The following is a 17,236-nucleotide window of genomic DNA, read 5'->3' on the forward strand; positions in this document are numbered from 1 at the left end:
ACCACACTGAAGGATCTAAAATAGAAACAAGAACCACCGCAGAAGGAAAAAAATAATTAGCTATAAAAACAAGCAGGAGATTTGCAGAAGGGGAGTGGGGGTGGGGGAATGAGGGCTATAGGTAAGTGCTTTGCATGTATTTGTTTGTTAGTATAGGCTGAGTTCAATAAATGGAAGAAAACCTTCGTCATCTGGTCCAGCCCTACCTCCCCACAGATGAGGAAATACAAGCCCAAGGGGAAATGGCTTGCCCAAAGTGAGCTAGGTGGTGGCATAGTACACAGAGTGCCAGGCCTACAATCTGGAAGACATCTTCCTGAGTTCAAATCTGATTTGAAACACTACATGTATGACTGTAGGCAAGTCACTTAACCCTGTTTGCCTCAGTTTTCTCATCTGTAAAATGAGCTGGAGAAGGAAAGGGCAAACCACTCCAGCATTTTTGCCAAGAAAACCCCAAATGGGGTCACAAAGAGTTGGACACAACTGAAAAATGACTGAAAGCGTTTCAGAGGAAGCAACAGAGCTGGTATTCTGAGTCCACTCCTTGAATTCCAAAACTCGACATGTATATGTAGAGGAGGTAGTAGAATGAGAGGGTGTGTGTGTGTGTGTGTGTGTATTTCAAACTAAGGGGAAGATTTCTGTAGCATAATACAATAACTTCAAAATGTGGTCAGATCAACTATGATGAGAGGTCCTTTGGGTCAGCTCTGCCCTTTCTTACTGGGGTTAAAGTGTTTGACTTAATTTATATTGTTTGTATAATTGAAGCTATAGTTACCCTCACTTAACCAAGCTATCTGGCCTCCTCCAACCCCCCACCCCCGAAGTCTTTCTGGGCTTTAAATTATGTGCTATTCCTAAGCTTTTAAAAAATGTTAAAATCTCCTTCCAAGAGGTATGCATCATTAAACTTATTCAACTTCTGTTCCAAGATGATTCTTTCACAGACTCTAGAGGAAAGTCCATTCTCCCCTCTAATGGACTTAAGATCTTGACAATTTCACCCCTATTTACTGGGAAAATCCTCTGCTTAAATCGATTGCTATATTGACTGTTGACCTCAGTTCCATAAAACAACTCACATTTCTTCTCAGAGACCTTTGTGCTCATTATTCCCCTCCTCCACCAGGCTCCCCTCCTCCGAGACCTCACACATCTTTTCTCTTTGGGGCCAGCTGAATCTCCCATTATCTGAATCTGACCCAAGACTGTAAAGCCCTATAAACATTTGCAAATGCTCTGCAATGGACATCCCCTCAGGCCCTCCCTTATGTCTTTCCTCAAATATTTTTGTATATTTCTTTTTCTAGAACCAGCAGGGAATTTGCACACTGATTCAGAATGTCTACATATCATCATACACACATCTAAACATTTGTTCCCCTTCTCTGTGCTCCCTCGGGTAAAATTGAGAATTACAGAATTAGGAGGGACCTCTAGATTCTCCCATCACTCCTTACCCATACCCAAACTCTCCAGGAGGAGAAGGTTCCTATCTCCAGCAACCGGTAGTCTAATCTGTAGCATCGGGATCTCCCTCTAGGCAAACACCTTTATCTTTATCTTCCTAGTCCTAAGTAAATATCCTGCCTCCTATTATTTTCTGTTTACAGTAGAATAAGGGTGAAGGTGACAGATCTCTTTCTGATTAAGCTTATGAACAAAATGTTCCTGATTTCACAATCCCTTTTAAGCTGAGCAAAGGCAAAACACCCATTAAAAATCAACTGCAAGACTGTACTCAAAGCAGCATTTGAGGTGCTCAAAAGCAGCTCACAGAACTCAGATGCTGACTAATAAAAGTACGACTCTAGGAGAGTGGGGACCAAACTCTAGTGTTATAAGTGCCAGCTATACTCAGGGGTGGGCAATTCACTTCTTAAATGAGAAGCCAGAGGCCCTGTGTGGTAGCACGGACTGAGGGCTGGAAAACACCTCAGAAGGCTAGAGGCCAGGAGTGAGGAACCTGAAGCCTGGAGGCCACATATGGCCTTCTAGGTCCTTGCGTGCAGCTTTTTGACCGAGTCCAAGTTTTATAGAACAAATCCTTTTATTAAGGGGATTTGTTCTGTGAAGTTTGGATTCAGTCAAAGGGCCGCACTTGAGGACCTAGAGGGTCACACGTGGCCTTGAGACCGCAACACACACACACACACACACACACACACACACACACACTTAGGCATTTTAATGTTTATGAATTTAAAAACATTATTCTTAGAAGGGGCTCATAGACTTCATCAGACTGCAAAGGAGTCATGACACAGAGCAGGTTAAGAATCCCTGAGCTATCCCTCCTGTTCCCCTCAGACGCCCTGCAACGGACCCCAATCTATGGATATACTACAGGCTACTGTCACTGGTAATCCTACCCTTTTTTAAAGCCCAGCTCCCAGTCCCAGTTTTGCTAACACAGAGGCTTAGGCCCATTTGCGTCTGTCCAACAGATTCTGGTTGCACAGAGAGCGGGGTCAGGCCCATGGGAAGCTAAACATGTACCTCATCCTGCTGATTCAGGTCTTTCAGATGTAGATCCTGAATAAGATACTCCACAATCCTCACGTTATTGTTCTGAGCCGCAAAGTGAAGGATAGTCATTCCATCCTAAAGAAAGTCAAATTGAGGCATTTATTAGGGATCACAAGTTCCCAATACCAGCATGGCATGTGCTTGTTAGACAAGCATGACCAACTGGAACAGACATACCTGATTCTTGGCTTTCTGATCAGCTCCAGCTTTCACTAACATGAGCATGATTTCTAGACTCCCAGACCAGGCTGCAAGGTGGAGGACAGTCAAGCCATGCTTCCAAAAAAATCATTGAAAGACAGACATGAGCATTCTTTATTTCATGGTACCCCACACATTGCCATTATAGTTAAGGGTGACTGACTCAGGCCAACATGAATGAAATCTTGGATTGCTATTAGTTCAGACAGTGGAGCAGTGCTTCTGGGGAAAGACAGGATCCCTTGCCAGGCTCAAATATAAGCAACCAGTACATAGAGACACCAGACTGCCTACCAAGCTGCCACAGAAGCCAGACGTGCTCCTCTTTCTATGTGTTGACCTTCTCTGACATTTGCTCCCTTTCATTTTCCCCCTCAAGGCTGCTGGCCATCGGTGGTAATTTTAACCAGATTTTACCAGTGTAGATGTAATAGGGGAGAATGGACTGAATTGCCTCAAGGGCAGCGCTGACATAGGCTAACGCTCCACAACTCAGGGAGCATCAACTCTAGAATTCCAGGTGATTCTGAGTTTTTAATGGAAAGAGTCAGTGTGCCTTCCCTTCACGGACTTAAAGAAAATCTCTAATGGATCAGTGCTCAAGGGAATACCATCTCCTAAACAGGTCTCTTTTGGAGGACAGTGAGGTCTCTGTCTAGTTATGTGTCTGGTTTTTTTTCCTCCACTTCATAAAGCTGTTCCTCCTATCTATTGATGATATTGCCATTCTTCTGAATTTTAGGCTTGAAATGATCAGGTCTTTAAACTTTTTTTTGCATCTTCTTTCTTTGAGGCACCTCTTATATTTGCTCCCTCCTTTTAAGAAAAGTTTTGTTGAGATCTTTTATTTTATACATCATTGTCATTTCCTGATATAGTTTCCACCCCCCCACACACACACATTGAACCCTCCTTTGTAATAAAGAGCTAAACAAAACTGACACAATGAACACATTCACTGGCCATGGCAATATTTGGAACCAGTACTTTAGCCCCTCTTTATCAAGAGGAAGGAAGTGCATTTCATCAATTGTTCTTTAGGACCAACACTGTTCCTTGCAAGTATTCTGAGCTCAGCTGCCTTTCACTGTCATTTTTGTTTATTTCCTTTATCCTGTATATAGCTTATTTGCACAGAAGTTGTTTTTTTTATGTTGCCTCTCCCTTTAGACTATGATCTCCTTGAGAGCATAGACTGTCTTTTCTCCCCTTTGTTTATTTTATTTTTAATTTATGGAATAAAGCAAGCATTTCCATAACATAGTTTAACAAAAAAAAAAAGATGATTGCACATGAAACTGCAAATCTATTATGTACAATTTGCTATTCCTTTTAAATATATAATAAAGTTGTCATGTGAATTTTTTTTCTTCTTTCCCCTTTTTTTTTCTCCTCTCCTCCCCCAGCCTAGAGATGGCTACCATTAGACATGAATAGGCATGTGTGTGTATATATGTAAAATTATTCATACTTCTATTTATCAGTTCTTTCCCTAGATGCAGATAGCACCTTTCTTCATATGTCCTTTATAGTTAATTTGGATACTTATGATAGTCAAAATGACTTATTCACTCAAAGTTATTCTTAAGACAATATTGCTGTTACTGTATACAATGTTCTCTTGAGTTCTGCTTATTTTGCTCTTCATTGTATCCCCAGAGTTTAGCATAGTGCCTGGCACATAGTAGATGATTAATAAATGTGTATTGACTATTTATATTATTATAGTTGTCTCTTCCTTTCCATATTTAATTTAAAAACCTAACTTATGGTCCAACCATTCCAGAGAATAATTTGGAACTATGCCCACAAGGCTATAAAACTGTGCATATCCTTTGATCCAGCAATACCACTACTAGGTGTAAATTCCAAAGAGATCAAAGGAAAAGGAAAAGGACCTATATGTACAAAAATATTTGTAGTAGTCATTTTTGTGTCAGCAATGAACTGGAAACTGAGGGAATGCCCATCAATTGGGGAATGGATGAAAAATTTGGGGTATATGATTGTGATGGAATACTATTGTGCTATAAGACATGACGAGTACGATAGTTTCAGAAAAACCTCAGAAGACTTATATGAACTAATGCAAAATGAAATGAGCAGAACCAGGAAAATATTATACAAAGTTACAGCAACATTGATCAACTTCAGAAGAAACTCTTTAACAAGTTTCATATGGTTTGGTGAGATACAAAATCCGTGAGCCTGAAGAGCATGGGTTAGCTATTGTTATACTATGTTATATAAAATTATAATAATAAGTAATATTTGTATAGCACTATGTGCCAGTCACTATACAAAGTGCTTTGCAATCATTATCTCATTTGATCCTCACAACCACCCTGGGAAGTAGGTTCTATTATTATCCCCATTTTACAGATGAGGAAATTGAGGCAAACAGAGGTTACAGAGGTTGAGTTACTCGTCCTGGATCACACAGCTAGTAAGTGTTTGAGGCCAAATTTGATTTTGGGTCTTTCTGACTCCAGGCCTGGCACTCTATCCACTGCAGATCTTTTAGGGAAAGCTAATCCCTATTGCAAAAAATAGGGGAAACCTGGTCCTACCACATAACTTCATCTGTGGCTTCATTGTGACTTCCAAATTCAAGTTTAAAGCTCTCAACCTCTGTCTTTCCTTGGCATACATTAAAAATTTCATGCATTTAAAAACATTTTGAGAAGATGTTCACTTTGATATCTTTGGACAAAGATTCTGCATGATAAAGGAACTATTTTTAATTTGTTTTTAGTGGAATTATATAACTTGATGTCATCCATCTACATCAAGGAATTAAAAAGATGTTTTGGTTTGACTCTTTTTTAAAGAAGAAATTAGACATTGCTAGATGCATAATACATGTATGTATATATGTATATAGTATATACATAGCTAACGAGGCTAGAAAGGTAGGCTGGAGTCAGACTGTAAATGGCCTTGTATGCCAAGCAGAAGAGTCTGCATTTTATCCTAGTGGCAATAAGAGGCCCCTAAAATTTCTTGTGCAAGGAAGTGACTTGGTCAAGTTGCTTTGGCATCTATTCATAGAGAATGGATTTCAGAAAGGAGAGATTGGAAACAAGAGAGGTTTGAAAATAGGAGCCTGTTGTAATAGTCCAGGTGAGAGGTGAGTTGGGCTGGGCCAAATTATGTGAATAGATAAAAGAGGACTGATGTGAGGGGAGAGGCTAAAGGTAGAGATACTCAGTAGGAGGCTACTGCAGAGCCTAAGTCACATAGGGCTTAATGCTCATATAATTAATTGGCAGAACAAACCATCCATGATGGTAACCTACCTATGCATTTTATTCAAGCTCTTTATATAGTCATGCTCCTAAGAGTAATTAGATTAGTAATAAAAGTACTAAAATTGGACATCTTTTTAGCCAGAGAAATAAGATATGCAGGAAATTGCTCCATATTTCACCTGATAGGAATCATATTTTATCTTTTAATTTATGAGATGGTAATAGTTGCCAGGGATATACTACATTTATAGGAAAAGACAAATATATATTTTGAAAAAGCTCCAAAGAGAAAACAAGTTATGAAAAGTTTTCTCTATTATTGATGGAATATAATTGGCTACTCAACATGACAAAGACCAGTACCGAATTTAAATAACGTAGTAGAACCGGGCCAATCTCCACATCTACTTATAAAAATATAGATACTATTAAGACTTGGATCAACAATTGCAACATTTTCCAATGCCAAAAAGGGAAAGCAGGCTATTCTCATTGAAAGTCATTAGCAAAATCTCCTGGGAACAGGATTATTAAAGCTGAGATAAACAAGAAATGTTTCCTCATGCTATAGAGTGTGCTCCTTGGTTAATGCCAACCTTCAATGCAGTTATTCAGCTCCATATAAATGGAGGGTATGGCCAATATTCATGTACCAAAAATGGTTATTTCCTCAATATTATTTCAATTATATTTCTTTGTCAGCAATGTTATAGACAATAAGGCAAAAAAGAATAAAATAGAAGGAAAAGATAACCCAGGAGTAAAATCAAGAGAAATCTTCATGACCGGCCTATGGACCAGTCTATACTACAGTTGGCAAACAAACTGAACTACATTGAGCAATGACATTGGCTATAATTTCATAACTGCTCTTCTCTACAAGTTGGTGTCAGTCCCTACATCCCCACTGTTCCAGTGGAGGGCCCTGTTATAGCATCATCAGAGAATCATAAGTGTAAAGCTGGGACGGAACTCAGAAGTCTCATGAAGGACTCAGGTCCTCATTTTACACAGGAAAATACAGATGAGGCAAATCAACTTGCCCATGGTCACACAATCCATAATTGTCAGAGATGGAATTTGATCTCAGGTACTCTGACTCCAGAGCCAGTTGTCTTTCTATTGTCCCACAGGAAAGTCTCCATTGCTTCCCTTTAAGGTGGGGAGCATAGGTTCAAATTCAAGCTCTCCTTTCTATTGATTCACCTTGGACAAGCCATTCTGGGTATCAGTTTGTTCCTCTGTAAAATGAAGGGTTTAGACTGTATTATCATAAAGGTCCCTTCCATGAATTTATAAGTATTATACAGAATATTTCCTCTCTCCCACACACAATAGCTCCTTAAACCTGGTACAGAGCAGTAATATGAAGGAGAAACAGGGTAAGTGGGCAGGAAGCATTGTGGGTGGGTCATTTTGTGTGTGTAAGCAGGCATGTCTGTGGTTTACTAGCTCAGTCATGGGTTCAGTCCCTGTGTGAACTAGTTTGCTTCAGCTTGTTCAATAGCCATAAACTGTACTATTTGCTCTCTTGCAAATGCATGCTGTTGGTCCCAAGGGTCACTTGTGGAATTGATCACCATCACTGAACAAACAGTCTAAAGCATTGTTTCTGTCTGTGATGGGTTAGGAGTGTAATTTCTGTATATAAAGGACAGCATCATTTAATATCTACATATATATGTTGCGAATAAGACTCATTTATAGCCACTGCCATAGAAAAGACTATTGATTATTTGTTAGCAGAAAAACATTCTCTACCCCCCCCCCCACTCTCTCTCTCTCTCTAAAGTCAGTAGCTTTTTCTTCTTCAACTACACTAGTTTTAAAGGAAGTGTCTCAAACAATTCTATTAGATGAAGATGAGCTTACCTTATCAGCAATGTCCACTCTGGCCTTATGATTGAGAAGGAAATCTACTGCTGATAAATGGTTTCCACCCACAGCAAAATGCAGGGCTGTGCGCTTCATCTAAGTAAACACAGTTTGTAGAAAATGCTTATTGGAGGTTTGTTACAGTAAGGAATAAAAACATGCATTTTTTTTAAAAGACAGAATTGGAAATGAAAATTTTAGTTATCATCTCATCAAAACAGTGTTCACTCTTTTTAAAAATATTTTTTATTTCTGGAGAGTCCAACATTTGCTCTTAGATCTTAATTTTAAAATATATGCATATATATATATATATATTCAGTTCAATCTTTCCCCCTTTTCCTTTTTTTCTTTTTCTTTAAAAATAATATTTATTATATGGGATGGCTCTCTGGAGGAGGCAAGGGAAGGGATTGAGGGAGAAATTGTGGTAATGTGAAAAACAAAAGCTATCAATAAAAAATATTTTTTAAATCATTCATTTGGTTTGCCTTGAAAGTACTATGAATTATTTCCAGAATAATTCAAAATTCATTAGGTTTCACATAACATTGGAGAGCATTACAGCTTACTGGGGTGTATGCCAGAAACATAAGGAATATAAAATTTAATAGGAAGAGCTGAAGCCCAATGCAGAACCAGTCATTCTTGTAATCCAACAAAAAAAGCCATCTTGTAACAAATGCCATTTCTTTTCATTAGCACAAAATCCTCAGTAGAGATTAAGAATTTTCATACAAGAAAAAAAAATGGAAATATGTGACAGAAAAATCTCCTGGGCAATCCTTTTTAACCACTTTCTCTTCAGTTTATTTTTCCTATAAAGGTTAGAATTTTTTAAAAAAATCCCCAGGACATACATTTTGCCTGTTACCTAGGTGGGAATCTATGATGGTAAGAAGCCAACACTAAAATGCATCATTGTTATCCACTTGATTGACAAATGTGAAAGTATTTAGATATCCTCACAGACTAGAGTTTAGGCTACTTTTTAAAAAATTGAACCTATTAATAAACACCAAAATAAAATAGGAATTCCATATAAAGAATAATAGAACAAGAGGATTGTACATTACATCTTAAATCTTGATTATGTGCAGCTTGCTTAATTATATGTGTATGTATATATACATATCTATGTCTGTCTATCTATCTGTCTATCTATCTATGTCTATTTAACATGTAACTTTCAAGCCTATCTTACTTGTCTGATTCTTTCTGGCCTTCCTTCCCTACTGTTTTCTTCTGCACATTTTTTTTAAATGCTTCTTTTCTTTTTTCTATCCCCCCCCCAACCTATACTTATTTTCCCCTTTCCCTCCTACCCCCTACCATTGGGGAGAAGGGGAGGAATTAAGACAAAGCTTTTGTAAGAAATATTTTAGCCTACTTTTTATAATGCCACCACCTACCTTCCTCCAAGGGCACCTACTTATTAACTCTAATGCTTCATAGGAACCCACATGAAAGGCAGCATGGCAATGGTAGACAGAAAATACGGCCTTAGAGTCAGAAAGACCTAGGTTTAATTCTGCCTCTGACACATACCAGCTGTTTGACCCGAAGCAAATTGTTTAGTCCTTCAACGTGCCAGGCTCTAAGACTTTAGTCATAGGGCATCTGGTGATCTGCCTGTGTAAAGGGGGTTTTCCAACTGGGAGTTCCTTATACCAATGAATTCAGAAGTCCAGACCAGAGGGGAAAAAGAAAGAAAGAAAAAGAAAAACCTCCAGAAAGAGTTAGCCTTGGAGTCAGGAAGACCTTGGTTTAAGGCATGCCTATGACACATACTAGCAGTGTAATCTTCTCGGTGATCTGACCCCATGCAACTTACTAAGATTTCAAATGAGTTTTACAAGTTGCTGATCTGCATACATAGAATGAGTTCTCTATGTTAGGAGTTCTCAAATGCTGATAAAAACACAAATCCTGTTCCTCCCCTATAAAATAAAAATGAACCTTCCGTAGTGAGTAGAGCAGGAAGCTTATCCATTTTTATGGGAGTTGCCAGCAGCAAACAACTATTTGAAACTCTGTAAATTTAGTTTCTATGACACTGATACATATAAACACACACGTGTGTGTGCACACAGAGACTGACACACCTTTTGAAATGCACCCTCCTAAGCAACTGGCCCCATCCATCTCCTTCCTCTCCCCTGCCCCTGTCCCACTTTCAGAAACATCACTACAAATATCCAGAGATTTCCATAAAGAAGAGTTGCAGGAAATCCAGGGAAACCGGAAACCCACATTTCTAGCAACGGACCTATTTAGTCATCCCCTGCTGCCCTTCATCTCTCCAAAACCTGACACTAGAGAGATAGGAGCTGAAATGGAAGGTTTCTGTCCAGACAGGAATGTTTACAACCCAACAACAATGATAAGTCATTTTTTCTAATGATTTCAACTTTGGAGGAAGCTAGCTACAAATGACATTCCATGGAAGGAAATCAACTAAGATCAAGTAGCCAAGAATGTTCTGACTTTCTAGAATTTGAGAGGCCCAAACGATAAGCAGACTGCAATCCATGTCCCTAATCTCCCCTGTTGACTTACCACATACCAACAATGTATTAAGTTAGGCAGAGAAGATTAAAAAGCAAGCAAACACCCTACATCCTTGCCCAAAGATAAGATAAACTCACATACCCAGGGAGGTAGTGCCCTCTGATTTTACCTTTTCAATTCAACCAACAAACTTTATTAATAAAATAAAAGTAACTGACATTTATATAGCTCTTGAAGGTCTAATAAGCTCTTGTTTCCACCTGCCTCTATTTTAGAAAAAGAGAAAACTTGAAGGACTTGTTTATGGCTAGATGACTATTAAGTGTCAGAGCAGAGATTCAAACCCAGGACTCTTGATTTTCAGGCCAGTTCACTTTCTACAACCCAATAGTATCTTACCTAATTGTATCCATTATATCAACTGTATCTGGTTTTCCCCATTGTATCTTATAAAATAACTTGCTCTTTGTTCAAGGGAATACAAAGAGAATTACCCCATGGATCCAACCCCCAAGGAGCTGCTCTTTAATATGGAAAGAAGCATCAATAGACAAACCAGTGATACAGCGAAGAAGTGAGCAGGACAGAGGATACTAGTGTGCTCTGAGAACTTGGAAGTGGGAGCAATTCCTTTCCCCTGGGAGTGGGAGTGTCACGAGAGGATGTGGTACCCTAGTTGGGACGGAGTTCCAATACATGGAGGTAAGGTAGGGATTTTCCATGCCCGGGAGGGCTGACGTAATCAAAAGCATAGAAGCATTTGGGGGCAGGAGAGGAAGAGAGTTTGACTGGGCTGTCAAAGCGAGTAAATGAGACAAGATGGTTGAAGCCAGTTGGTGGAGGACCTTGAATGCCAAGGTCAGTACTTTATATTTTATTTAGTGTATAATTGGGAGCTACTGAAAGTTCTTGAGTGATTAGAATAACAGATTAAGAGCATTATTCTAGCAGCAGCATGAAGCATAAATTGGGGAGAGGATATACACAAGATAAGAGCACTAATTATGAGGTGATGACCGTAATTCAAGATGATCTGAATAAAGGTGGATGAGATGTGGAGGTAGAATAGACAGGGAGCTGGCAACTGACTTGATGTGGGAGATGAGGGGGTATAGACAGCATGAGGCAGTAAAAAGATCATTGACACTGGAGTCCAAGACCTGGGTTCAAATCCCAGTGACTATCCTTACTACCAGTGTTACTCTGACCAAACCATTTAACCTCTTTGATTTCAGTTTCCTCGTCAGTGAAATGAAGGGAGTTGGACTAGGTGGGCTCTGAGGGGTCCTTTTCACTTCTAGATCTAAGAGTTTCTGAATCAAAGATGTCTTGAGTTTATGAACCTAGGTAACTGGGAAGTCTGGCAATATTATCAATAGAAAGAAATTAGGAGAAGGAGCAGGTGTGGGGAAAAGGGGATGAATTCAGTTTTAGATAGTAGGAGTTCAGTTTCAGACTGAAAGGTTTTGGTGTTCATCTTGGTGGAGAGAGCCAGAAGACAATTATAAATATAGAGGTGGAAATCCAGGGGTGTTAACCTTGGTCCAGGAGCGCTGAGAGAATTGGTCTATCTCAGCCACAACTCTCAATTATTTTCTACCATACATATTGTCTATACTCACACTGTTCACGGCATTAATGTTAACTTTCTCCTCAACCAGCTGCTCCATGATATCCAAATTGTTTCTTTTAGCAGCATGGTGAAAGCTTCTCTCATTTGGCAGCACTGGAGGAGGAAGCAAGTGCAAATGAGAAATGGGAATTGAGGGTATTTAAAAAAAACATAATCCAATTTAAGCAGACATTTATGAAGCATGAACTATATGCAAAGCACTGTGGTAGGTGTTGCAGATAATTGAAAGATCTATGATTTTGCCAGCCTGGGGAAATCCCTGCAGAGGAAATCTCTTCACTGATGCAGATCACAACTCAACCATAACTTAGTAGATATGTCTTAGCTGCAGAAGTGATGTGACATTCCCAAGACCACCTAGCTAGTAAGGGTCAGGGGTGATACTTGAGCCCAGATCTTCCAAACTCCAGACTTAGCACTCTAGCCAAACTACCTCTCACTGGGGATCTAAAGACCAAAAGAGAATTAGGGTCTACTTTCAAGCAGCTTGTATTCTACTGGATGCAAACTTAATGAAGTATGCTTAACTCAGATGATAGCCTTCCAATCTTGTAATTTAGGATAGGTGGATTTTCTTTCCTTTCTTCCTTTCTTCCTTTCCTCTTTCTTTTCCTTTCTTTCCCTTCCTTTCTTTCCATTCCTTCCTTCCTCCCCTTTCTTTCCCTGTCTTTCCTTCCTTCCTTCCCTCCCTTCCTTCCTTCCCTTCTTCTTTCCTTCCTTCCCTCCCTCTTTCTTTCCCTCCTTCCTTTCCCTCTTTCTGTTCTTTCTTTCTTTCTCCTCCTTCCTTCCTTCTTTCCCGCCTGCCTTTACCATTTCCAAAACATTAAGCAAAAAGTAGGGCTCATCAGACCACCCAGAAGACGGCAATGCATTCTTCATCCTGAGACATCAGGTGAGAGCCCATGATTTCATGGGGGAGGGAAGGAGAGAGAGGAGCAGAGGAAGGAGGAGGAGGATTGTTGAGAACTACTTTGGCCAAGATGAAAGGGGAAGAATCCAACTTCACTGACATAAACTGACCAAGAGAAAAGAACCACCTGCAAAAAAAAATGCCTCCAGGCTAGGGCTGGAGGAAAATTTGTTTTTAAAATACCACGTTGCATAAATGCCAGCAACATCTGTGACTGACAGTTTTATTGCTTTATTTGTATAGCAGGGTGACCTACAGCCATCCACTGTCCAAGGACTTAGGGCTGTCCAAATGACAGCACTGGTCACTGAAGACCTTGACTGGGGACACTTCTGTGTAACAGCACTGTGGGAAAGAATTTCTGGGATCATTTTGCTTTTCTAGATGACACTAAAACTGCTTCTTGGGGGCAGCTAGGTGGCACAGTGAGTAGAGAGCGCTGGCCCTGGAGTCAGGAGGATCTGAATTCAAATTCGACCTCAGATACTTCACACACTTACTAGCTGTGTGACCTTGGGTAGGTCACTTAACCCTAATTGCCCTGCCTTCCCCCCTCTAAAAAAAAGGAGTAAAAAAAAACCTGCTTCTTGGTATGACTGAGGCAGTCCCCTTCTTCTAAACATAGGTAGGCATCCTGTGACTGGAGCTCTCATGCTGGACTTGCAAGTCAGGAAGACCTGGGTTCTAATCCTGTCTCTGATACTTTACTAGTTGTTTGGCCATGACCAAGTCTCTTAACCTCTCTGAGCCTCAGTTTCCTAAAATGTAAAATGAGAAGGGATCACTTTAATGCCCACCTCACATATTTGGAAGTTCAAATGAGATAAGATATATAAAGTGCTTTGCAAATCCTAAAGCACTTAAAAAATATCATCCATTATTATGAAAAAGAGGGGAGATATAGGGCACCAATTGGTTTGAGGGAATGGTTTTTGAGAGGCACGATACGATAACGGAGAGCACTGCTGAGCTCAAATCAGGACCTGTAGGTTTGATTCCTGATTCTGACACTACCTGTGTGACCTTCGGCAAGTCATTTACTCTCTCTGTGTGCTTCATTTTCTCTTTGTTAAAAGAGAAGATGAGAATAGTTCATATCTCAAGTCTCTTCCAAAGCAAAAATCCTATGATCCTGTAAACTTTCAGCTAATTTGGCCTAGATATCAGCTAGGATGATAAATCCACCTTCAATGGATTTTATATTAAGGGCTCACTTAGGAGTTACTGTTCTCAACATGATCCCTCTCGGGAAATCATTCCATGGATTCACTCTTCTCCCAAAAGCCATAGCCAATTTTGAAGGCATTACTTTCTTTGGTTCTGCCATCTTTGATGTTTTCAGATTTCTTCTATCCCCCACCCCCCCTACCTGAAGGACTTCCATGGATGCCCTTGGAATGGCCAAGTTGCCTTTCTTAGAATCCAGAAACTGTGATATTCTGTGGCCTCAGGAAAAATCGTCTCTGTCTTTTCTTGGAGGAAGAAATCTTACTCCTTTCCTAACACAGTCCAATCAGTAACGTGAAGATTGTTGCTGTTTAGTTGTGTCCAACTCTTTGTGACCCATTTTTTGACAAAAATACTGGAGTTGTTTGCCATTTCCTTCTCCAGCTCATTTTACAGATGAGGAAACTGAGGCAAACAGGGTTAAGTGACTTGCCCAGATCCACACAGCTAGTAAGAGTCTGTGGCCAGATATAAGCTCATAAAGATGAGTCATCCTGACTCCAGGTCCCAGCACTCTTTCCAGTGCCCCACCTAAGAGGTTCACAACCTAAATGTCACTGCCTCCATTGAACCAGGGGTTATTAACCTAAGATCTATGGACTTTTAAAAAAATTGATAGCTATGTTTCAGTATAATTAGTTTCCTTTCTAATCTTCTACATTTTACTTTATGTATTTTAAAAACTATTATTCTGAGAGTGGTCACTGGACTACCAGAAATAGGTTTTACTAGACTACCAGAGGTGTCCAAGGCCCTAAAAAATTTATGAATTTCTGCATTAAACTAACATAATATTTTCAGTATTTTGTTCTTTGACTGACAGAGAAAGTGAAATGTTCGATTCCATGGACCAAGACAGCAAGTCAACAAGCGACCAGCCACGGGCTAATTCCAGCTCACACCTATATTTGCATAACCCACGAGCTATACCATTCTTAGCTGATGGGCCATATAAAAACAGGCAGCAAGCCACAGTAGGCTGACCCTTGAACTAAGAGAACATGAGATCCAAAAGCAAACACCACCTTCCCAGGCAAGAGGCCAGAGAACCAAATAAATGAAAGATACCTGAGACCAGAGATTATGATTCCCCTATGTCCCTCAGAGTTCATTGTTCAGTAGTACTCTGATCATAGTGGTGGGGACTTAATATTGACTGATTGACTTATAACCGAGGGAATATTTTAATTTTTCCTAAAGAGCAGGATGATGATCCAAACTAAATGCACAGATGTATGTATTTAGCTCCGTCCCTCATTCTTTTTCTACCATAACTACAGTGGAAAAAAAAGAGACTCATAAGGGGTTTGGTGGGGTGAGAGGGAAATGTGCTATCATTCATATGCAAAAATAATTACCTTGATGCATCATCAACAAAGTGTCCACTTTGAGTTATTTTCCCAATAGTGGTGATAGGTTGTCATCCACTTACCTATTCACTCATTCAGCAAGCATTTATTATGCAACTACTATGTGCCAGGCATTGTGCTATATGCTGTGGCTACAATGATAAAAGGAAATGGTACCTGTCCTTGAGGAGATTACATTTTAATGGAAGGCAATAATAAGAAGGAAGGAAAGAAAGGAAGGAAGGAAAGAAAGAAAAAAGGAGGGAGGGAGGAAGGAAGGAAGAAAGGAAGGAGGGAGGAAAGACTTCCTTTCTTATTGAATACCTACTACACGCCATCTCATTTTGTCCTCAACATAACACTTGGAGCAGGACCTCTATGGCTATTTTTCAGTCGAGCTCAACTCTTCATGACCCCATTTGAGATTTTATTGGCAAAGACACTGGAGGAGGGTTGCCATTTCCTTCTCCAGCTCATTTTGTAGATGAGGAAAGCAAGGCAAATAGGGTTAAGTGATTTGTCCAGGGTCACACAGCTAGTGTCTGAGGTCAGATTTTCATTCAGAAAGATGAGTCTTCCTGACTCCAGCACTCTATCCACTGTGCCATCTAGCTGCCCCTCTTGTAGTAGGAGGTAGGTGCTATTAGGATCTCCAGTTTACAATCAGGGACACTGAGGCAAATGGATTTTTGTTGTTGTTTTTGTTGTTTTTAAATCACCTGCCCAGGGTCACACAGCTAGTAAGTGTCTGAGGTCGGATTTGAACTCAGGTCTTCCTGACTCCAAGTCCAGCACTGTACCCACTGTGCTACCTAGTTGCACACACAAAATGAATGCAAGCTTGTTGTGGGGGGAGGGAGAAATCACTAACAGCTAGAGGAGATGGGAAAGACTTCTTCCAGGAGAGACACTTGAACTGAGTTTGAAGGGAGCTGGGGATTCCAAGAAACAAAGGCCAACCTGTCCCCAAGTGATCATAGCTCATGAGGTATATGGACCGGATCTGTGATTTTACTAGTAGAGGGATCTCCTGGGTGGGAAAACTCCTGCCACTGGTCTAATGTACAGTGTTAGAGAACAACCTTGAGCATTAAGAGATCAAATGACTTCTCCAGGGTCACAGAGCCAGTATTTGTCATAGGTGGGACCCGAACCTAGGGCTTTCTGGTTCTAAGATAGCTTTCTATTCACTCTGGCATGCTTCTCCATCCAAAGGTTTTACCATGGGCACCAAGCCTTTGACCTTGGTTAGCTTTACTGGTGCCATAGTCTGACTCAACCCAGATAAGCAACCCTGACAATTTCACAATGTCACATGAAACGTGTCAGTTGCCATCCCAGCCAGATTCTTTTGTTTATGCTTTTCATGCTTACCTAGACTAATTCCACTGCATATGTACTCTTCTTGGGATCAGAAGGTTCTGCAAGACTACTAAATGATTAAAGTGTCATAGTGCCAGCACAAAACAAACTCCAACTCTGAAGCCACTATTTCCTCTTTGTTGTTTTTCATCCCCCAAGGTCGAAGCCAATTGTGTGACTTAGCTAACTATTGTGCTCTATGCAACCAGTTTCATTCAGGAAGCTGGAAGTGGAACATTTAGAAACATGAAACAGGTGATAGAACATTCTCTCCAAAATGACCTCCTCAACCAGCTCTAACCCAAAACTGTTCAATGGTCTTCTTGCCTCCTTCCCAAGTCACTGACTAACTCCAATTTGCCTTCCTTCCTTCCTTGTCTCT

The 17,236-nt window shown here is 40.1% G+C and overlaps 1 protein-coding gene across 1 annotated transcript in view; it reads right to left on the reverse strand.

Annotated features, from left to right (window-relative positions):
- The window catches only part of ANKDD1B (ankyrin repeat and death domain containing 1B), a 70,985-nt gene that overhangs the window by 43,928 nt on the left and 9,821 nt on the right, over nt 1-17,236 (reverse strand). Inside the window, exons 2-5 of the mRNA XM_036742293.1 lie at nt 11,996-12,099; nt 7,860-7,958; nt 2,713-2,811; nt 2,506-2,610 (exon numbers count right to left, since the gene is read on the reverse strand). Of these exons, the coding sequence (XP_036598188.1) occupies nt 2,506-2,610; nt 2,713-2,811; nt 7,860-7,958; nt 11,996-12,099 (407 nt within the window). The remainder of the gene's footprint in view (nt 1-2,505; nt 2,611-2,712; nt 2,812-7,859; nt 7,959-11,995; nt 12,100-17,236) is intronic.

Source organism: Trichosurus vulpecula, chromosome 1 (genome assembly GCF_011100635.1).
Source record: "Trichosurus vulpecula isolate mTriVul1 chromosome 1, mTriVul1.pri, whole genome shotgun sequence".
In the NCBI taxonomy this organism is placed as follows: domain Eukaryota; kingdom Metazoa; phylum Chordata; class Mammalia; order Diprotodontia; family Phalangeridae; genus Trichosurus; species Trichosurus vulpecula.